At 37.9% G+C, this 19,589-nt stretch overlaps 1 protein-coding gene across 1 annotated transcript in view; it reads left to right on the forward strand.

Annotated features, from left to right (window-relative positions):
• UXS1 (UDP-glucuronate decarboxylase 1) overlaps positions 1–18,000 on the forward strand; it is a 54,797-nt gene extending 36,797 nt beyond the window's left edge. Inside the window, exons 8-15 of the mRNA XM_036386246.2 lie at positions 116–175; positions 2,158–2,279; positions 8,744–8,863; positions 10,908–10,951; positions 12,017–12,077; positions 13,486–13,543; positions 15,804–15,907; positions 17,167–18,000. Of these exons, the coding sequence (XP_036242139.1) occupies positions 116–175; positions 2,158–2,279; positions 8,744–8,863; positions 10,908–10,951; positions 12,017–12,077; positions 13,486–13,543; positions 15,804–15,907; positions 17,167–17,298 (701 nt within the window). The 3' untranslated portion in view covers positions 17,299–18,000. The remainder of the gene's footprint in view (positions 1–115; positions 176–2,157; positions 2,280–8,743; positions 8,864–10,907; positions 10,952–12,016; positions 12,078–13,485; positions 13,544–15,803; positions 15,908–17,166) is intronic.
• Positions 18,001–19,589: the final 1,589 nt, after the last annotated feature.

Below are 19,589 nucleotides of genomic sequence, written 5' to 3' on the forward strand. Positions count from 1 at the left end.
TCAAATTGTCTTTAAAAACATGTAAAACAGGATCACACTAAGGCAGCTAGCATGAGTGAAAGATTCTTGCACTTGCTCTAATTATGTTCTTCTTTCCCTTTTGCCCAAAATCTAGGTTTAGCTAAACGTGTTGGAGCACGGCTGCTGCTGGCCTCTACGTCAGAGGTTTATGGAGGTAAGAATGAAACAGTATTTAGAGCTCTTCAGATATGACTATGTATTTACACATCTTTGGTGTATGATAGATTTTCATCACTGTCTTAGCTTGCTTTTTTAGGAGATGTTCTTCTTACAGTTTAAAATGTGAGAAGGGCATTTACAGTGCTTGCTTTATGTATTTAATCAAGAGTGGTGGCAGGAGACTTGCAGTGTTGTCCATATCTTTCCCGTGTCCTTTACGTCTCTTTTTCCAAAGGGCTTGTGGGGAAATTGAGTGTTGTACTCAAAGTCCAGATGCCATAATGAAAACCTGAGAAGAAAGATTTCAATAGTAAATATGCATATCTTTTTCCCATCACATAGGAATTGTATTGTTAAGATTTAGCAATTGCCCTGTTGTCTAAGAGACAAAGGACGTAACCCCCAAGCTAAAGGAAATACTGGTTGTGCATGCAGGTTCTTGTGGTGTATCTTAAATGTAATATTTGGGAATGCTCTCCATCTTCCTCTTGCTGTTAGAAGTGAAGGAGTGAAAGAATGATGGATAGAATGGTGACTGGATGCAGCAAGAATCTTTAGTACTTCCTAGGGTCTTTAACAGACCCTGTGCCTGCTAGATGAACTTCCTTCTGTTCTGAACTAGTGCATAATTGATAATAGCAGTGTTGAAAGATTAGTGGAGATACACAGGCACAGTACCCTGCTCAGTGGGAGTAGTTTGAGTCTCAGCTGAGAAGAACAAACGAGTAAACAAAACATGGTCAAAGGTACAAGATACAAAGCTTTGTGAGCAAGAAGTGAGGAAGGACAAAGAACACAGCTCCAGGTGTACACTTTTGGTGGAGCAACTTCAGAAGATGGAAAGTAAATGTCCAAGCAAGAGATCACTAAGATGATTGGCCAGCCAAAGCGGCCTGAGCATGTGCAGCGTTCCTACTGCCTCCCAAGCCTTAGATTATCTATGGTCATGCTCTACAGAGAAAAATGATAGCTCCAAGGACTCTTCTGCAATTGAACAATCTCCCTTCTGGAGTATCTCTTCTCCCACAGCATCTTTTCAGGCCTTTTTAAGATTGTTGTGAATTTTTAATCATGTAGAACTTGTGTGCATTTACCATTGCTCTGTGCTGTCATATGGCACAAATTCATCCATAATCATGTCTGAACAGCATAAAATCTGGAACGTTTAATCAGAGCTGACTGTCAAGGTTTTTTCAAAAAATTAGCTCTCAGCACTAGGAAGTTCTGTAGTAATGTATGCAAACTTCAAACCCAGTAGAAATTATACTATTCTAAAGACAACAGAGGGGGAAATTTAACCAATAGTTTGTAATTTTTCAAGCATATAAAGCACACACTAGTAAGGTTCCTAGGTGATTGTTGTTTGATTGTTTTTTTATAATCAAGAACTTCTATGCTGGATCAAACCAAAGGATTGTCTAACCTGATTGTGCCCAGTCATAGCTAGTAAAAATGCTTAGGGTAAAATAGAAGAAATGTAAGTATTTTGTGGTGCATCACTCTTACCTCAGTAAGAAACGCAGTACATCTCTATTGTCTCTATTTTCCTTTCCTTGTTTCCTATTTTATGAAATTTGAATATGTTTTACTTTCCTACATAACCTATAATGCCTCTTACGTAACTGCTGCCTACATAACCTGTAATCTTTCCTCTGAAGCACATTAGGTAAAAGTTGTGTTCATGCCCTTGAGCCGTTGACCCTCTGTTCACACACTCTTTTAGGGAAAGCAGTTGCTGGCTGTTGTTTGCTTGTACTCAGTTATTTTACTAGTCTTTCATCTTCTGCCTCTGCTGTTTTCATGTTTCCAGTGATTGTATTTTAAAGAAATTGTGTTAAAACGTAAGATTTTCTAAAGTGCAGAATTCAGAGAGAGATGTGCTGGCTTGTATAACACAAATGCTCTACTGAAAGTTTCATCACATATAGTCATCTTTTGATATACCATAATCTAAGGTGTTTTTTTTTTCCCCCATAGATCCTGAAGTTCACCCTCAAAATGAGGATTACTGGGGGCATGTGAATCCAATAGGTCCAAGAGCCTGCTATGATGAAGGGAAGCGGGTTGCTGAGACCATGTGCTATGCATACATGAAGCAGGTATTAAACTTGTACCAGACTCGGTGTTTTTTCTGTAATTACTGAAGTCCAAATGTATGGCAAGACTGGAATATGTGTATTTAGGGGGAGGAGGGCAAAGAGAATGTCTTAAGTAGGAGTACTTACCATGTTGTTGCAAAATCTGTTTTCTTTAATGGGAAGGTTTTATTGCTCCCATCTGTTGTGTGTTTTCAGATGAGCAGTCTTCTTATGGAAAATGTACTTTAGTGTTCTTAATAGGTATAATATGTCTTTCAGTATGGTAAATAGTTTTTAGACAGATTAAACTGAGGTGACCTTAGTGTGCTTAAAAGTCAATGGGATTGAATCAAGCCATTACTGATAAATGTGTAATGTTGAAGGAGAATAATCAAAATGAGAATATACAGATAAGAATGGGAAAGGTCTTTAATGAGTACTTACATAGAAGCAATGTATTTTAAGCACTTTTGAAATGTCTTAAAATTATGTAGGTATAAACTACAGACCCTAATGAATATCTAGCTGTGTAATGCCTGTTTTCAAAGACAGTAACATGAGGATAAAAATGCAATTTAAAATATGTTTCAGAAATTATACATGCCAGTTTTCTTGTGTTTCCTAACCAGTAAGTAGAAACTCATCATTAACTAATGTAGCATTGACTGTTTACCTGTAAGTAAATCTTGCTTAATTGAGGTTCATCTAAGCTTTAGGAGACTATTCAATTAGCAAATATGGCACACTAAAGAAAATGGTATCAGTATTTCTTGTTTGCAGCCTTAATATAAAAAAGTATAAATCACACATAGTGTATTATATAGAATTTTAAACCTTTAAATTAGAAAATTCTAAGTACTTTATAAACCTTGAAAACAGAATCAAGCTGAAGTGGTAAGACTTTCAGAGATGGTATTTTAGTATAGAGTAGTAATTTTGTCTCATCTCTTCTACCAGACAGTGAAGGCAGAGGTTCTGTCTCCTTTGTTCTCTTTTAAATCATTTAAGGTCCAACATGGCGATACTGCTCTTGTTCAGGATGACGTCTCCAGTATTTCACTGTAGCAGAATATTCCTTGTCAGTCTGGAAACCCATTTGCAGTTGAAGATTACAGTTTTTATGAGAAATTCTCATGCTCTAGGGTGTTGCATTTTTTGCAGTATTCTTTTAGAAGGGCATGAGTAGGTAATTTTTAAAATCATGGGCTATATCTTAAAACCACAGAGTGAGTCGTGATAGCATCTCAGAGATTTTATGCAGGATTTACAATAAATGGGAAAGGTTTATAAGGTGGAACTGCAGTGCACATGTACATTAAGTAAAAACTCATTATGCAAATGGCCTGTCTGTCCTAGAGGCAGTTCTGTGACATATTTCTTGTACTTTGTTATGCGTTAGTGAAGTCTCCCCAAGCTTGTCCTAAGTTCAGCTATATTCTAAAACACTGTTGAGCTGGTGTGGGGAAAAGAGAGGGGGTGAGCAGTGTTTAGGTGATATGGTGTTACTAGTGGAAGAAACCTTACCTTTTGAAAAGGTCTGATTTCCTCTATGTAGATAAGCATTGTGCTTTTAAAATGATTTTCAGCAGGAGTGAATTAGCCCCAAACAGTTAGGATTTGCAGTATTTCAAGCTAAAATATTTCCAGAATCTCTCAGCTTCAATTAAAATAAGAAACAGACAAAGTTATTTTGCATTTTTTGGTCATTTCTTAAAAAGATTTCCATCATCATGCACATTCCTAGATACCTTAAATACATAATAGTGTTTCCAAAAAATGTGAAGTAAAACTAACCTTCTGCATTATATTTCAGACAGCCTGTTTGAATCAGAATGGTTTTTGAATCTAGTCAAAGTTGACTATTTGCTGTTGTCAGAGTTCCTCAATAGCTTGTCCTGACCAAGGCATTTTTAGTGTGTTCTTTTCTGCTAGTGATGTTGTTTTGTTCACTTATTTTGACCCTGTGAATTAATAATTTCTTGACATTATGACCTGAAAAAGTGGCGAGGGGGAGTTTCAGCACACACTATTGCAATGTGAATTTTGTGCTTCATTGAGGACTTGCCATTCAATTATCTGTGCAACCTTAAAAAAAATTGTATTTGACATTCTGGAGCTACCTGGAAATCTTAGTATTAGTGTTTGTGCCAATACTCTGGATTAATTTAAATACTGACTAGAATCTGATACTACCTTCACAGCAGGGATTTGCATCATCTGCTTAGGTGTGTTGTAAGTAAAAATACATACCAGTTAAAGTGCTGTGCATTTAAGGGTGTTTTGTGAACTAGATTTCTCTCTTCTCTTATACTAGTGACCTACAAGGAAATTCTCCAGAGCTGAAGAAATACTTCAAGTCACTAGGGAATGTTACAGGAGAATTTTTATTCTCCTTCCACTTACTTCATCCATTTTTTCTTACCAACTATGTGACTCTGAAAGCTTTGGTGGTAAGAAATGGGCTTGGTTGTGATACAACTATCACATTAAGTGATAGTTTTGGAATTGCCTTAGAATAGCTGAAGTGTTGAACTATAAGCATAACATTTCAACTGTAAAATTGTAGGCTGTGTTCAGGGACCTGCATTATGCCCAAAGTATAGAGTCAGATGATTTAGGCTATCCTTCCTAGCTTGTTTAGGAGCTTTAGTGTTTATGTAGTTCAGATCTCAGCATCACTGTTTCTGCAAAATAATTCTAAAAATCTATTAGTAGAGTGTTAATGGCATTTTTTAATACAATTGACAGCACATACAAATAAAATTCCTTGGACCCAGCCTCACTGTAGAGTATTGTAGCTTAAACACATCATAGATGGATCCAGTGTACACAGTGCTAGTAATTCTGCTGTGATTGCAATTTAGAGGTTTGGGAACAATTTTGAGTGTTAATGATCTGTGAAATACATGGGAAAGAATATGAATCAGTAAGAAAGGGACTATTAGAGCAAGGAATGCTGACAACAATCTAAGTAATTTTGGCTGAGATACTGGTAAAGATTTTTGTCAGGTCACAGTGATACCCCTGCTACTGTCTGGACTTCTCCAGCGGATTCTTTTTAATTCCAGTTGTCTGCTGGAGAGCAGACATTTATAGCTTTTTCTTTTATGCAGGGAGGTCTGGCTCATACTTGCTGTTTAGATAGATCCACAGACTTTACAAGGAAGGAGGCACTGGTAATTAATAGGAGAAACTTGCCTGATATCCTTGTGAATTATGGCCACAACATGTCATATTCAAATTTTTTTGGTTAAAAGAAACTTGGTATTTGAATTGTATTAATCTATTTTCTAAGACAGTCAACACAAGAAAATGCCTGTTCTTAAAAAGCTTATAAAATTAAAATATGTCTTTTTAAGTTATGGAGTTATTATAGCATCCTTGATACCCTTGATAGTTTCTGGACCTGGGATCTCTAAAACATAAATCACTGGCAAAGACTCATGCTGGAAACCATGGACAGCTTTGTTTTGCATGGGAGACTGCATAATTAATATTACATTTTAACTGACAGCTATAGAATAGTCTTGAGTACTTATTCAGAGGAGGTATCTCTGTAAGCAATAACAACCTTTTCTGCTTCTTTACTGTTTCTTTTCATCTGTACAGGCACAGTCTCTGTGAAGAAATTCATACTGATAAATAATAGAGTGAGCTGAAGTGTTCTGCTAGTCCACAATCCTGCATTTTATGATCTTGCTCTCAGGCTCTTTTTTGGATTGCTCAAGGAATTTTCTTTCTGATCAATCTGCTGTGGGAAGACATTGTCTTAAACTGTGAGGGCAGGAGGCAGTTGATAGCATTTTGTCTCAGCATTAGGGATAAATCTCAAGCTCTCTTATGTTTAGTAGTATAAATATGAGCCAAAGAGGGGTATTTTTCTTTCTCTAGGATGTAATAAAATATTGTACATGACTTACTGCTGCAAACCTGGGAAAGTAATTGACTTTGATAGTGGGAATATGGTAGAGGTAGTCAGTCATTACTACATGTTATTGATAATATTCGGAGTAACAGGACATAGCTAAGACAGAGTTCATACAAAAAGGAGTAGAGTTACTCAGCATATAAAAAGGATCACTTCAAATGAGATGTTCATGAAACAGCAAAAGCAGCATTATGACAATTTTTAAATTACTCCAAAATCTCTTTGTCTGTGGAAGAGTTTGTTTTTAGGAGACAGATTCCAGTTTTAAAGGGGCAAATGAAAAATTAGCTGCATAGAAAATAGATTTTTCAAAGCAGTTAGCTGCAGGGAAAAGCTTTGCTAAATGATACTATAAAAGGTTACTCATTTTAGAAGACAACATTACAGTGGGGTGAGGAGAATAAATAAAAGGGAGAAGAAATAATGAGTTCATTGTTACTATGGGTAAGTGCCTACAGAGAATGTGTTGTTTTTCTTTTCTAGATCCCTTGCTAGTTTCCAGCCAATACTGGAAAACAAGGCTGCTGCTGTAGCTTGTGCTGTGCAAGAAAGGCTTTTTGGTCAGCATTGTTGAATGAGTTATTTTTATCTTGAATAATAGCTTCCAAGTGCCTTATTTTCTGCACTTGTTGTTAATGGCAGTATCTGGAAAGCCCATGGGAAATACAACCTGTTCCTGAAGGAGTCAGTGGCCTTCTTAAGATAAAGTGCTAGGTAAAACAAAGGAGCAGCTCTATAAAAGTATGTATTTCCAAATGCTGTGAAGGCTTTGGGAATCGTTCTGTAATGTGCTGCTGGAAGTATACATTTGAAATGTTACACTGCTGTACTTTTTTAGCTAGCAAGAAATAAAGAGTATGGTCCCAGCTGATGCATTTTGCATGGGAAGAGACTTCTGCTTTTTCCAGAGTCTCTTTCAGCAGGAAGGACCCAGTGGATGTTGTGAGGTTCTTTTTTTGCCTCTGTTGTGGATACAAGCTTGTTGGACAAAGACTGTGTATCTTTTCCTGTGGCACAATAGTTACCTCCCTTGTTACTGTTAGTTTACCATTTAGTTGCAATTGTGCAAACAAGGCTTGATCATGACAAATGAAATCTTACTTGTAGTTAAATGGAATTAAATGTTGTTTGACTTTCTCCACACTGGGAAGTGTTGGGCTTTACCTGTACTACTTGGTGTTTCTGATTTCTCAACACCAAGTAGTAGTTGATGTATTGAATGTCCCTTTTGCCTGTCTCTCACCTGTAAAAAGCTAGTTCTACTGCTTTCACAAAACATCTTTGAGGTTTAGGAGTCACTTGGAGACCTAAGAGAGAAGGTCACATTTTCCTGCAAGTGTCTCTTGTAGGTGAAGCTACATTTATTTCCAAGAAAAATGTGTTTCCAGATCTCTTCTGGGTGAAGTGTGTGTGAGCTGCAGCTTTCAGCCATGGATGTGCTGACAATACACTTCTTCCACATACATCCTCTTCCAAGACAAGAGCAAGTGTTGGTCTAAGCCTTAGTAAAATACACGGAAAATACAAGATGTTCTGTGTATCCTCTGAAGGAATGGTTATGGAAGGAATGTTTGCAACTCCAGACCACTGTGGTTGTGACTTCAGTTGAATCAGAGCACACAGTTTGCTTCAGACAATTTTTTTCCAGTAACTGATACAAGGATGTCTTTTTCTGGGAGGTGGGAGGACTTGGTAATATGAAGAGGATACATAGGCCTGTATTGAGGTTGATACCTTCCTCCCTACCTTGTGACTGTCACTTTCAGATGGTAGCATCTATCTGCTTACAGTATACCATATTGCTCTGAGCTCAGCAGTATCCTATTTTAGCTCACAAGGGCCAAACATCCTTCTTGTAGGCTTTATCATAAACTGTGGCTTGTCCAAATGAACATGTCAGTCAAAATATCTCAAGAGAGATTACTTCAGTCTGCAGTCTCTATCTGTTAAAATGCTTTCTGTAGAAAGAACTTCTGGAAATTACAAAAATGTTTCTTGATAAAAATTACACCATTGAAGACTTTGATTGTAATGCATGTATTTACATAGCCTAATAAGAAGGGCACTAGAAAATATTAGGGCTGTAGTTACAAAACCACTTTATGGCCCTTGTAAAAGATACTTCTGACATGCTCAGCTTTTCTAAAGTATGGACTTCTGTAATCTGTGGAAATGTGGTCTTGGTACTATATCTGCTGATTGTGAGACTTCACTTTTATGTGCAAAGAAAGTAGCTAAGTCCCAGGTGAAATAAGTTGTTATTGGAAGGGTATTATTGGAAAATCTTAAAAGTTCTTAATGGAAGAAAATGCATGTGCTAAAATCATGAGCTGTTCTAGCACTGATTTAGATTTGCACTACAAATACTGACAACTAGTATAAATTACCTTGGTGTGTGCACTACATTTTTCAGGAGGGCTGAGGAGAGATTTGAAGTGTTTCATTATTAGAAAGTAATGCATGTTAAAGCTGAAGGAGAGATTCTTAAAAAGCTTTTTTTCAGGGTAGATAGATGCTTTTATTAAGGAAGTAACAATTCTTTTTTCTTTGGCTACAGGAAGGAGTTGAAGTGAGGGTTGCCAGAATATTCAATACCTTTGGTCCTCGAATGCATATGAATGATGGAAGAGTTGTCAGTAATTTTATCCTACAAGCTCTGCAGGGAGAACCACTAACAGTAAGTGATGACCTCCTGGTGATATGAAGAACAATTCACCTTTATATCTTGTCTTGATTTGTTGCAAATGAGGACAGATTTTAGACAATATTGATGTTCCCCTCCTCCAAAATGTAGTTTTCCAGTATACCAAACCTAAATGTAAGGAAGTACATGTCTGAAGATGTGCTCTGTCAATGGGGTTGCTCTTTCCCAGAAAGAAACAAGGCTACCAGTGGAAATTTGCAATTTGCACAAACATTTCAGCATTCTTTATATTGGAAATATAAACAAAATCCAATCATTGTCATGCTGACTAAACTTCAGCAAGAATATTATTGTAATAGGGGTTTAAAACAGAATCTTCTACCCAACATCACTGTTCTGTAGGAAATAACTGTTTGATGTTGAAAATTACATCAAATGTAATTTGATGAATCTGAGAAAAGAAGTAGGAGAGTTCTTTAGCTGACCAGGTCAAATAAAATTAATTATCAGCAATAAGCAATGACTGAGACCTAAAAAAAAAAAAAATCACTTTTACATCATCACAGAATTTGGCTGACAAGAATACCAAGTGTGTTGATTTCTTTAGAAATGCTATGTATTTGGTCTCTCAGTTCAGAGTACTTGTTTAAATGGGGAAAATAATCTCTTGAGAGAACAGTGTCACTGAGCTGTAGAAATTGTGGCCTGTGCAAACATGACGATTGTTGTTTTGTTATTGTAAAGGAAGATTTATTAAGAGAAACTGAAAGATAGAATCTCTATTGTATTTTCCAGCCATTGCATGATGTGGGAAAGATAACCACATGGGTGACCTTGCAAAAATCATGTACAATACTTAGTTGTGTAAAACTTATCCCACGTGCTATAAGTTAAGCTAAATGCAGGAAGCTCTACATAAATACATAAATCTGCTTCCTGTTTGTCTGGGAGTCCATCAGGCTGATGTTGTGCTCCTGGTGTGTTCCTATCTGAATCAGTTTTTGGATAAACTCTTAGACCTCTGATCTTACCCAATGTGTGCTGAAATTGGAATTCTTTTGGGCTCTGAATCAGCCTTGGAGAGCACAAGGCTTACCAAGTAACAGATGGCCTGTGTACATTGTACTGCCCTTTCTGTCCTTGAGGAAAACAAACATGCTTTCTTTTCTGTCCTTCCAAAAGCCTTTCTGTTGCAGCAGGTTGATGGCAAAATGTGTGTGTCCCCAGTTAAACTGAAATGTTTTCACCTCTTAAATGTGCCTACTAATAGCTTTCAGAATGTAAGTATTCATGTTCTAGAGACTTTAGTACTGCACTAGGTTAAACTGTAAAAAAAATAATGGTATCAAACACCATTCTGTACATCTCAAGTATACATCAATGTCTGTTTGAACTTCAGTGTCTTGCTCCAAAATACCAGCATGTAACCTGAGGAAACTTCCTTTTTTTCCCCTCTAAAGTTTTGATACAAATCTGTATGACTTTATGAGTTGTAGCATCTAGAAATTACTTTGCTTCCCATTTCCCTAGATAGTAATATTTAGAGCCACATGATTTTTGATTTTTTATGTCCTGATTGCTTTAAACACAGTGCTTTTTCTCAACAATTTTTTTAGCGACCACTAACATTTTGTGGTCTCTTTGAAGTTGTCTGTTGTTAATGTGCAAATCAAAACGGCTCATCATAACCACATCTTAATAGTCTGAAGTTTGCTTTAAATGTTTGGGACTCTTTTCTGGCTGTGAGTGCAGGCTGTACCTTCTTCCAGTGTTCCAGGAGAGGACAAAGCATCACTCTGTCCTACACCCCTGAGAAGGTTTTCTTCATGCAGAGGTCTGGTTAACGAAATGCCTTGGGATATGTTTACTGGAGACAGATCCAAGAGGAAGACAACCTTCAGTGAAATGATACTTCACCAAAGGCTCTGCAAGAACATTTTTTTCCATTCCTGTAACATTGAGCTTGTGTCTCAAGTGTTTCTTCTTGAGGCAGTTTTCTAGAATGGTTAGGAGAAGATAATTGGGCTAAAGAGGGCTTCTGTATTTATTAATTTCCCTATTTTTCTTGTGGTTTTAGGTCTATGGACCTGGAACTCAGACAAGAGCCTTCCAGTATGTGAGGTAAGCCTTGTTTGTTCTGGCTGATAATTTACTTAACCTGGTCACTTAGCCTGGTCAACTTTGTATGCATGTGCATTTGTTGAACTTTTAAAATAATTTTTTAATACAAGCGCTCAAAAAACCATGCACCCATTGAAATCTGATTTCAGCATTCCTCAGCTGCCCAATCTGCTTTACTGGAACTCTTAGGATCCAGCTTTACTTTCAGAAGGGAGACATAGAAATTTTTAAAAATATCAAGGAGAAAAACATTAATTGGTTTAGAATTTTACTTGAGATACTAACATGCTCTTTCTTTCCAGAGACAGCCAGTAGCAGACAAGTTTTTAGTCCTGAACAGTTTGTCACTCCTTGCATTTTAATGCAATGCTGCCACCTCGTGTCCTTAGGACTGCTGTAGTTGGTGTGCAGACTGTGCACAAAAAAAAACCCAAAAAAACAAAAACTTAAAAAAACCCATGCTGAACTTCTGGGTTGTTGTAAGCATTCTTGGCTTGGAAATATTCTTTCCCTTTGCTGAAGGTAGTATCAGTGGTAGTAGATTTTAAAGAAGCCCCATCAGGTCAAAGTACCCATTCCTTTCTTGATTATAAGTCATAATGAAAAGGATATGGATTTCTATGTCTAGGGCCAGGGTGCTACATCTGTGGCTAATAATCCAAAATAACTTTGGGTTATATTGCTGAGGGAAAGTAACACCAAAATACTGGTTTTCAACAAACTTGGTTTAAGAAATTTTGAAAATGAGAAGACAATTCAAGCAGCAGGCTGCAAAGCAGGTGGTAGTATTATGTGCCTCTGCATTACAACTTACTCTATTCTATTTGAAATTCATTGGAAATCAGCCTCCAGATATGTTTGGATACTGGAGAGAAAAGGAAATATTAATCATTTTTTAATACAAACACTCAAGAAAACATGCACCCATATAAATCTGATTTCAGCATTCCTCAGCTGCCTGATCTGCTTTACTGGAGCTCTTAGGAGTCAGCTCTCTTTTTAGATCAAGAATATTATTTATAGAGAAGTGGAAATAGCCCCAATCTGTTCTTCCCTCTTTTACAGTGATCTTGTGAACGGTTTGGTGGCATTGATGAACAGCAACGTCAGCAGTCCTGTCAACTTGGTGAGTATGAGTGCTCCACTCTCCTGAGTTACAGCACACTGGTTAACACCACCTCTGTTTTCCTCCTTGTCACTGATACTGATTTCTAGAAAAAAATAAATGGAAAAAAAAAAGGTCTTTCCATTATGAAGAATGTATTCTCCCATTCTCTTTATAAATAAGAAGACTGGGCCCCTGGATATTGAGATCTTACATTTCCAAGAACAGGATAAAGTTGCTGGAGTTTTTAATTTGTTTTAGGAAGAAGATGTATGTAATTAGATCACGAAGGGAAAAAATATGTGGGGCACACATGCAAGGTCCACAAAGAAAATGACTGAAAACTGATTTTAGTGGGAAAAAAAAGCACTGAAGGAATACTTAGCTCTAGATAATTAGAAATAATTTCATACTACCCTGGATTCAAGGAAAATGTGATAGAATTTTGTGGTATAGTTCTCTAATATTGTTTAAAATGCTTGGAAGTTAACTTGTCTAGTAAGATTTTTGTTCTGTCCAGTTTGTTGTCACCTTATTCTTAGTGGTGGATTTAAGAATAGAAAAAGGATGCATATCCCAGGTAATTTCTTGTGTATACTTTTGCCAAATCAGATACTCAACTCTGCAGGGCAGTTCACTAGATTTTCCTTTTCTCCTGTGGCCATGAATTAATTTCTGTGTTTCTATACAAATGCTGATATGTTTAAACTCTATCACATTCTTTGTCTTCAGAAAACTTAGTATTTAAATCTATATGTATCTTAAGTGCTCAGCTTTTGGTCAAACAAGATGTGGTAAAGAAGAGTTTTGAAACAAGGAAAGCTGGGGATGGAGGGAATTGAGTCTGATGAAGGGGAGCTAATGGTAGAAGAAAGGTTCAGTATTTGATTGTGAAATATTGATCGGGAAATTATGTGCAAGTTGATTAAAATAAAGAAAAGGAATATTGTATAGGAAAGCAAATAGCCCTTACATATTGATATGTAAGCTGTAGTAGATTCAGAAGCAATTGTTGGCAGCTAAATGAGCCTGTGTTCCTAACTTTGGATGAACCAAGAACTTGGCATACTTCTTCATGATACCTCAACTGGGCACGGTCCTTGAATCCAGATTTCCAAATGATGTGGCTGTGGGCTGCTCAGTGACATAGGCCTTTACTGTGATTGCCAGCTCTTTTTTTTGGGGGCAGGGGGGAAGCAGGGAACAGCACCTCCCTACATATGCTGAATTAGCAACAGGAATATAATGGAGGACAAATTTTCTAATGAGTAAGGAACTTGTTAAAGTTGTTTTTTTTTTTTTTCCAACAAAGTAGAATAAAGCTTGAAGTTTAGCTTTCTCAGAGTTTAACCTGCCCCTGTTGGAACCACGTCTAGCGCGTTGTAAGGTGTTTAATTGTTATTGAAATGAGTGTCTCTTGTATTTGTAGGGAAATCCAGAAGAGCACACTATCCTAGAGTTTGCCCAGTTAATTAAAAAGCTTGTTGGTGAGTGCGATTATTAATTCTTTGTAAAGTTTATGAAGTACTTATTGTCATTAGATAATTATTACTCGATTAGTGTGTGTAATATGTAGATAATTTAATTAGTCTTTGGATTTCTTAATAATTTTATCAAAGGCATTTAATCATATCATTAAATATTAATAAGATAATCCAAATCATCCCAATTGTCTGTAAACTATTGCATGACGGGTAAAATGAATACATTTTCTGTGTATCTATGCAATCTATACCCATTAATTTTTATAATGTTAGACAGTTTTCTAGGTTTGTTTTAGCACAAGGACAATACAAAAATGAAATGTAAAATATGTGAGTGAAAATGAAATATCTTAGCTGCAATAGAGATACTTCAGGAAGGTGGTTCTTCACAGTTGTGCAGGCAGTGGTCCTTCAACTACGGTTAAAAACCTCATGCTGTGGCAACAGTCTTCCTCTGTTCTTTTCACTGTTTCTGACAGTGATTCTTGAAAGGGTTGACAGCACCTGGGAAGAAAACACTGTGGCTTCCTCCTCCTTCTAGCTCTGACACCTGTAGCAAATCAGAGCTCTCAAGAATGGAAGGAAATGGTTGTGCTTCGTCTTCTAGTGTGGCTCCCTAATGAGATGAAACATCCTGCTGCCATTAGCCAAGGGCTTTTAGTCTGTACATTCCAGAAGTGCTTCTGACAGATCTGAAAAAGATGAGTTCAGACATATAATGCAGAAGCTGATGCATGTGTTGTTTCTAATAAAAGACTGTTCCCTCTGGAAAATTTTTGTGAATTCACAGATCAGGGAAGGAAATGTAAAAATCACAGCACCAAACCCATCAGACACATGGATTAATTGTCACCTCTGTTTGTCTGTTCACAAACAACTTGATGTGTTCCAGTCCACTCAGGGAGGCAGTTTAGTTCTAAAATGGCATGTAAACTATTTGCTAGATTTGGGTAGAAGAATTGGCCTCTTTCTGTGTGTTGTTCTGAGGAAAGGCAGGTGCTTGGTTATTTAAATCAGACTGGAGACTATGGGCAAAAAGAAACTGATGCCCTTTTGTAATGCCAAAGTGCTAACAATCACGGAATGATTGAGGTTGGAAAAGACCTCTGGAGGTCACTTGGTCCAACTCCTCAGGTCAGGCAGGGCAACCTACAACCAGCAGTGGCCCAGGACCATGTGCAGATGGCTTTTAAGTATCTCCAAGGGCAGAGACTCCACATCCTCCTTGGGCCATATGTGTTCCAGTTTGTGCCCACTGTCTCTGATTCTGTCACTGGGCACCACTGGAAGGAGCCTGGCTTTCTTGTCTTAATCCCCCCATCTGGTATTTATACACATGGGTTAAATTCCCCATAGCCTTTTCTTCTCCAGATTGAAGGGCCCCAGGTCTTTCAGCCTCTCCTCATATTCCAGTCTTTTCATCATCACCATGTCCCCTTTGTTGCACTCGCTCTGTATGTCCTGGTCTCTCTTGTACTGGGGAGCCTAGAACTGCACCCAGTTCTCCATATGGATCTCATCAGTGCTGATTAGTGGGAAAGCTGATCTCCCTTGTCCTGCTGGCAGCACTTCTGCAGCCCAAAGATATCAAAGATACCCACCAGGACCCTCAGTCTTTTCCTGCCAAGCTGTATTACAGCTGGTTGGCCCCCAGCCTGTACTTCCCAAGACTCAGAACTTTGAACTCGTTGAATTTCATGAGGTTCCTGTGAGCCCTTTCTCCAGCTGCCTTTCTTGAGCTCTGGATGGCAGCACAGTGCTCTGGTTTATCAGCAATTCAGTATTGATCCAATGTTGACCCTTGGGGTATAGCCTGAATTACCAGTCTCTAAATAATCACCATCCTCTGGGCCTGGCCATGCAGTTTTCAGTTCTCCTCACTGCTCATCCAGCACTCAGTGAGGGTGTTATGGGATCAAAAGCATCACTGAAGTCAAAGCAGGTGATATCCACTGCTCTGTCCTTCTCTACTGAAACAGTTATTTCCTCATAGAAGGTTAATAGACTGGTCTGTGAGTGTAACTTGATTTTTGTGAATCCATGCTGAAATCTTTGTGAAGTGCTTTGTGAACCCATGTTGCTTTGGGACAGGTGGATCACCCAGTTGCTGCATGCAGTGCACCTGTGTCTGTGCAAAGCATTTCAGTGATTGAATTATGAAGCAGAGAGCTGCAGAAAGACCTGCTGCTCCAGTTGGTAGAAAAGATATAAATGCAAAGCATAGCGAATTGCAGGTGATAAATCACAGTGTCTTGTTTAATAGGCAGTGGGAGTGAAATCCAGTTTCTCTCAGAAGCACAGGATGATCCTCAGAAACGAAAACCTGACATCAGAAAAGCCAAGTTACTGCTTGGCTGGGAACCTGTGGTATGTACAGATTAATTATTGCTGCTGTGTGGTAAAACACCAGGAGGCAGAGGGGGCTGAGGAGGGGCCACATGATAACAGTAGATTTCCCTTACTGGAATATCTGCCTAATGCCATCTCCAGAACAGTTTTAACATTTTAACTTTTTCACTTGCATATTATGAAATCATTATGAGATTATTACCTTTCTGTAAGCCCAATGAATCATTTGAAGTGTATGGTACATAGTTACATTACCAAGCCCATAGCTAATGGGTTTGCTGATATTGCTGCAATTCTCATTCCTGTTGCTGGCAATAGGAGTTGGTTTGCTTGGAGATGTAAGATCTGTCTAATTCCCAGAAAAAGTGTGGCTTTCATAGCCAGCTCCCCATTCTAACTAGCACAATGGTTTGTACCCTTCTTTAAATTTGCAGACAAAAATCATTCCAGGAAACATGTGAACCTACCTAGTAAATGTAAGCCTAATAACAGAAAAAGATCAAGATCCTTCTGAAAGGATTCACGGAGGCAACTGATATTGATAGATCATGTCTGACAGCACAAGGGTGATAGCAAACTGTTGCAAACACAGAAGGTTTAACTTTTGTATTTCTGGCCTTCTGTGTTTGGCACAGGCAGTAAGAAAACTTGTTCTGAAGTAGCAGTACAGAGTTGGTACAGCAAGGCAAGCAGTTTCTGTGCTGCTGTTTTTATCTTCCTGTACTGATGATGGTGTCAGCAAGCATGTCAGAGCATATGGCTCCTGAGAAAACAACTCCTCTGTTGTTCCTGTCTCCATATTCTATGCCTGTATTTAAGCACTGCAATTTGTAGGATTACAATTATTTGTATAGGATTTAAGAATATCAAATGAGATACTGGATGCCAGCTTTATACCATGCTGCGAAAGATGATCTTTAATCCTTACAAACAGAAGGGGCTTAAATGCTGGGTGTTTGTCTCTTTCAATGCATTAGGAACTGAAAGTAGAATTATGCATGTCTGTTTTGATACTAAACGGACCCATCATAAGCATGTGTGAGATTTAAATTTGTTGGGTTTTTCTACTTATGTCAGAAAATACATGTGGTGTTTAAAAGCTGAGCTGCATCAGCAGTGAGGAGATGTAACCAGCATGTGGTGCTGTTAATACTTAGATTGGCTAAGAGTGAGATTCCCTGGCTCCCTTGTGATAGCTGTTTTATAAAAGATTCTGTTGTGAAATGAGCTGATGTGAACCTAGGGTGATATAATTCTCTCCTCACTTTTGGGAACAGGTCCCATTGGAAGAAGGTTTGAATAAAGCAATTCATTACTTCCGTAAAGAACTTGAGTATCAGGCAAACAATCAGTATATTCCCAAACCAAAACCTGCAAGGATGAAAAAAGGAAGAACAAGACATAACTGAAGACTATTAGTTGGACAGGAAATTCCCTGCTTGACATTTGACGGATGTAATTTTTTTTTAATTTTTTTTTTTTTTTTTGAGAGAGAGACTTTAAAACAGGTATCATGAAGAAGGAACTGGAATTTCATTCTGAAGCTTGCTTTAAAGAAGTGGATGTGCCTAAAAATAACATAAATATTCCCTTTCCCTGCAAATCTTGCCTTGCACTTTTTAAATCTGTCTTTTTATGTAAAATAGAGTAGAAGCATCTTTTAGTATCTTCCAAGTTTTATATCTTGATGTGAGATCATTTTGTTGTGACTGTCCTTGACAGTTTTATTTACTGGTTTCTTTGTGAAGCTGATGATAAACACAAATGGGATGAAAAATGCCAATTTATTTATAAAATGGGTACTATAAAATATGAGATGTTCTGCTATGCATAAGAAAAAAACTAGTGGTATTGTCAGGTGAGAGACACTGACATCTGCATATAGAAGAGTTTAAAAGAATTCTGTATGAGAGCTTTATGTATTCTTTAAAGGAGAGATTTTTTCAAAAGTTTAGTTTTAGTTGTACACTTGAATTTGAGATATTTTCATTGATTACCATGGATAAGGATATTTTGAATCACTACTGTGTTGTGCGTACTCTGGGAATAAAGTTAATGTATTATTGGTTACAGTGGTTGAATATGCTATTTTAATAAAATACTGAAACTTCTGTTTGCTCGTTTCAAGGTTTCACTGTGGGAATTTCTCTGGATTTGCACATCTGTGGATTTATTGTATATTAAACATGAAGTAACAGTCTGTAAATAATCCTCTCAAAGTTAATAACTGGTCTTGCATTGCTTGTCTCCTAACAGATGTATAGTAAGGGCTGCAGGATGTCTGTTGAAATAGATCAGACAAAACCATCCTGATATATTCCAATTCAGGTAGTTGATAGTGATGCAGGAATATAATATTTCTTTAAACCATGGAGCCTAACTTCAGCCTTCCTGAGGAAATACTGAAGAAGTGTTTCTATTTTAAGCAGTTACCAAAGTGCCAGTAAATGCTTTCAACTTTAGTAACGATGCCCTATTATCTTAGGGGAAAAAAAAGCAACAAAACAAACAAAAAACCCCTAAAAAACCACAACAAAAAACCCCACTTCAATTCCCCTTATTTTTAATATTTCTCCTAGTTTTTTAAAGGTACTTAAAAGGCATTTTGACTTAGTGCCACTCAAAATTGAAAATTCTAAACCTCAGCAAGCAAAGTGACTTGACTTTATCTCATTAGAGCTTGATGTTTTTATTAGCTTTTGAGTATCTCTAGGTTGATGGTAAATTGGGAGCTAACAGTAGCAGAGATGTTATGCCCAGCCCTGGGGAGACTCCAGAGCAGTGTGGCATTTGGGCCCCTTTGTCTGAGCTGTCTGCCAGAGCCTCACAGTGCTTGCATGGCTTGGAGTCCCTTCCAGTCTGTCTGCTCAAGTTCCCAGGGACTCCAGCAGGGTGGGGTTGCTGCATTCATTGCTGTGTCCTGCCTGGAGTGGGGCTGCAGGGATTCTTTTAAGACTAATGGGTTTTTCCTTGCTCACAAGTGCACGTTTTCTCCCATTGGAAATCTGCCATACAGCTGAGATGGGGAGCCATGGTGCATTTTCCTGTCTGGATTCAGAGGTGGAATTTAGATATTATACATTACCTCCATCTTTTCACAGCCAAGCAGCTTGAGATCTGCTTTTTTTGTATGAAGCCTTTTTCTAGGTCCTTGATCTGGGTTTTTATTCCATATTAAATTGCCTGAAAAGTGCACCATGGTGTGCTGCTCCTAATGTGCCTGTAACCTGTCATTACTGAAACACTTACAAAGCACAGCCTCTCCCTGTACTCGAAGCCACAGCTGGACATGTGCGAAAGTAGTGCCCACTTCTTCAATAGTTCTTTGGAGAGAACTGTAATCAGCTCCCAGCATGGAGGTTTTAACCCTTAAAACTCTTAAGATGGAGATTATATTTGGGGGATGTTGCTGTTTCCCCTTAGATTTCACTCCTTGTGCAAATTGTGCCATTGAATGCCAAAGTCTGTGAAGAGATGGGACACTGGTACACCCCTGGTACAACATTCAGCTCAGCCATGGAGAGTAAATAGGAGCTCTGGCTACCAGCTGTTACTTCCAGGGCTGCTTTTTATTTAATCCAGTGACTTCAGTACTAAGTATGTGAATTTGTACAAGCATAAGCATGCTACTACAGACTAGCACAAAATGTGTATGTTAAAAAAAAAATTCCCTGGGAAGTCTGAACCTTTAAATACAAGA

The sequence above is a fragment of the Molothrus ater genome, chromosome 2 (assembly GCF_012460135.2).
Source record: "Molothrus ater isolate BHLD 08-10-18 breed brown headed cowbird chromosome 2, BPBGC_Mater_1.1, whole genome shotgun sequence".
NCBI lineage: Eukaryota > Metazoa > Chordata > Aves > Passeriformes > Icteridae > Molothrus > Molothrus ater.